This window comes from Morone saxatilis, unplaced genomic scaffold, assembly GCF_004916995.1.
Source record: "Morone saxatilis isolate NCDOM2014 unplaced genomic scaffold, NCSU_SB_2.0 Contig1, whole genome shotgun sequence".
Taxonomy (NCBI): domain Eukaryota; kingdom Metazoa; phylum Chordata; class Actinopteri; family Moronidae; genus Morone; species Morone saxatilis.
In genome coordinates this window covers 402,915-405,698 of record NW_023339651.1, presented here as the reverse complement: position 1 = coordinate 405,698, position 2,784 = coordinate 402,915, and the positions used below count along the sequence as shown (strand labels likewise).

The following is a 2,784-nucleotide window of genomic DNA, read 5'->3' as shown; positions in this document are numbered from 1 at the left end:
ATACACACACACACTCACTCACTCACTCACTCACTCACTCACTCACTAACTAAGGTATATTCAGTATGACGTCATATTGAGTCTGTGGTGAGTTTCAGCCGTTCAGTCTATTAATGTGAGAAATTATCGGAGAATTTCTGAGTATACAGCATGCATACTCAACCACCCCATAATGCACTGCGTCTCTTCTGACTGGTCAATGGCGGACAACGAGGCTCCAGCGGGGGGAGTTGGCGAGCCAGCCGGCCAGTCCACTCACAGACCCCTCTCGCCCCCCCACAGTCACACAGACTGTTAGATAACTTACACTGACACTAAGATATTACCCTCCTCCTCCTCCTCAGCCCCGCAGCCTCCTAGCTTGCTAACTGCTAATTCTGCTCGCTCCATCTGCAATATTAATAACGTTAACTCTCCTCTACTCTGAGCCGCCGTGACTCCGCCCCACTGCTGTGGTACCAGTGCAGGTTCAGGGCTGGTTCGGACCCGGAGCCCAACCTCGAACCAGTTCTTTACGTTTCCTTGTGGTCAGCTGTGTATTCATTAGCTTATATTATATTGGCTTCAATTTTATTTTTAAGTCATGAACGTAACAGGCATAGCTACTAATTTGTCACTCTTTCCTTTGTAACTGCGATGTTTCGGAATATAAACGTTAAATCGCGATACAGATCTGTGAGAGGAACTATCAGTCGATCTGAAGATTTCAGGAGTCTGGAGTGACGTCCTTGTGGATTAAAGTGGATTTAAGTGTTTTTTCGCTCTATTTTCCCAAATGTTTCTGCTAATCAGACAGATGCTAACATGCTAACACCAACATACCTGACCAGAGGTTCTCCTTGAGATAGTCTCTCAGTGTTTGTCCTCTGTCTGCTCAGACTGGAGGGAGAGCGACGGACGGGAGCCCCGGAGGCGAGGCCACATCGAGGCCATGGAGCGTCTGCTGCAGCAGGTCCGAGCGACTCACACACACTACTGCTGCGGAGGTGAGTCTGAGGAACACAACTGAGTCTGCAGACGATGCAACACAGTCACTTTAATTCAACTGGAAACTCAACTTTGAGCTTAAAGCTTCCAGATCTCAGACTGTGAATCAGTGTTTGTGAGCAGTGAGTGAGATGTGTTTGTGTAAATGAACATAATCATATTCTGATCTCTTTATTCTATTTATTACATTATATAGAACCTTTCATACAACCTGCAGCCTAAAGTGCTTCACAGAGAAACAGCAAAACTAAATCAACAACCATTAATAAAAGTTTGCTAAAAAATGAATTCAATAAAAACAATCAAATGTAAAACATTGAAAAATGTGAAAATAGACACCAGGGAGACAAAGACTGAGACTGTGACTGCACAGATTAAAGAGTTTAATTTAAAAACACTAATTCTACAGCTGTTTGCCCCAGTACTAATTACCCCCACTGTTACACATCAGACCAGAACTGCCCCACACCTCTCCTGCAGTGTGTGTGTGTGTGTGTGTGTGTGTGTGTGTGCGCATTCAGCGTTCCCACTCGTCCTGGAAAACCTAGAAATGTAGAGAGTAGTTTTCCAGTCATGGAAACACCTGGAAATTAATTAAAATTACCCAAAATCCTAGAAATAATCCCTGTTGTGGAAAATGTTCATTATATTTTGTCTGCTCACTCAGATAATAAACGTGAAGGTTTATTAAACAGTAATATTCTGGCAGCTGGACGTCAAAAAAATACTGTAAAATAACAGAAAATGACTGACTATTTTTGTAATTTTATTAATATTTCTATGTATTTAACAGAAATTAGACAAAAAAAACAATCAATAACTGCAGGAAAAAGACAAAGACAGGAAGTTTACAGAGACACAGGAGGAATAAGAGAATAATAACCATAACAATCGTTGAATATTCAGTTTGAAACTCGTCTGCTGGCGTAATGAAGCTGAGACTTCCTCATTAAAACAAGTTACATGTGTCGACACTCGGCTGCTGGTACTTTATGTTATTACACTTTGTGAGCGAATGCTGTCCTGGAGAAAAACTCCTGTAATTGATTTCTTCCAAACGAGTGTGAACTGACATTTCAGCTGCTGTTGCTACGGGCAACAGATAAAGTGATGCTTAACGACGGCTCATTAGTCATTTAGACTCTTCAAGTCGCCTCCAGTTGGTTCCTTCCATTTCCCGCTGTGTGATGTTTGCAGGATCTCTGTGTAGTTTGTTTCACACTCTGCTGAACAGCTGCTGAAAGTGGAAAATGTGAAGCTCAAACACAGTGAACACAAACCTCTCAGTCACTTTAAAGTCTGCATGTAACAGGAAGCTGTTTACTTCCACGGAACTCTATTGATTAGCATTTCAGCCAGTAGCAACTAGTGCTAAGAGCTAGTGTAAGTATCTACCTGAGCGAACATGAACATGGAGACTATAAAGGACCAGTTTGTAGGATTTAGTGGCATCTAGTGGTGAAGGTGTAGAAGAAACTACGGAGAAAGTCTCTTTCTAGATCCAGTGTTTGTCCATTCTGGGCTTCTGTAGATTGGTGGACTCCGCCAGCAGAGATAAAAACACAATGATTCTTATATTCAGGTGATTAAACACTGATGAAAACATACTTTTTACTTTTTATTAATATATTATTGTTTTATTTACTGTAACGTGATCAGTTCCTGTCTCACTCTCTTCCAGTCTCGCTCTCTTCCTGTCTCGCTCTCTTCCAGTCTCACTCTCTTCCAGTCTCACTCTCTTTCTGTCTCGCTCTCTTCCTGTCTCACTCTCTTCCTGTCTCGCTCTCTTCCAGTCTC

At 42.2% G+C, this 2,784-nt stretch overlaps 1 protein-coding gene across 1 annotated transcript in view; it reads left to right on the top strand.

Moving 5' to 3' along the window:
* The window catches only part of ankfn1 (ankyrin repeat and fibronectin type III domain containing 1), a gene marked incomplete at its 3' end in the record, with an annotated part of 21,445 nt that overhangs the window by 8,071 nt on the left and 10,590 nt on the right, over positions 1-2,784 (top strand). Inside the window, exon 7 of the mRNA XM_035668841.1 lies at positions 879-986. Within this exon, the coding sequence (XP_035524734.1) occupies positions 879-986 (108 nt within the window). The remainder of the gene's footprint in view (positions 1-878; positions 987-2,784) is intronic.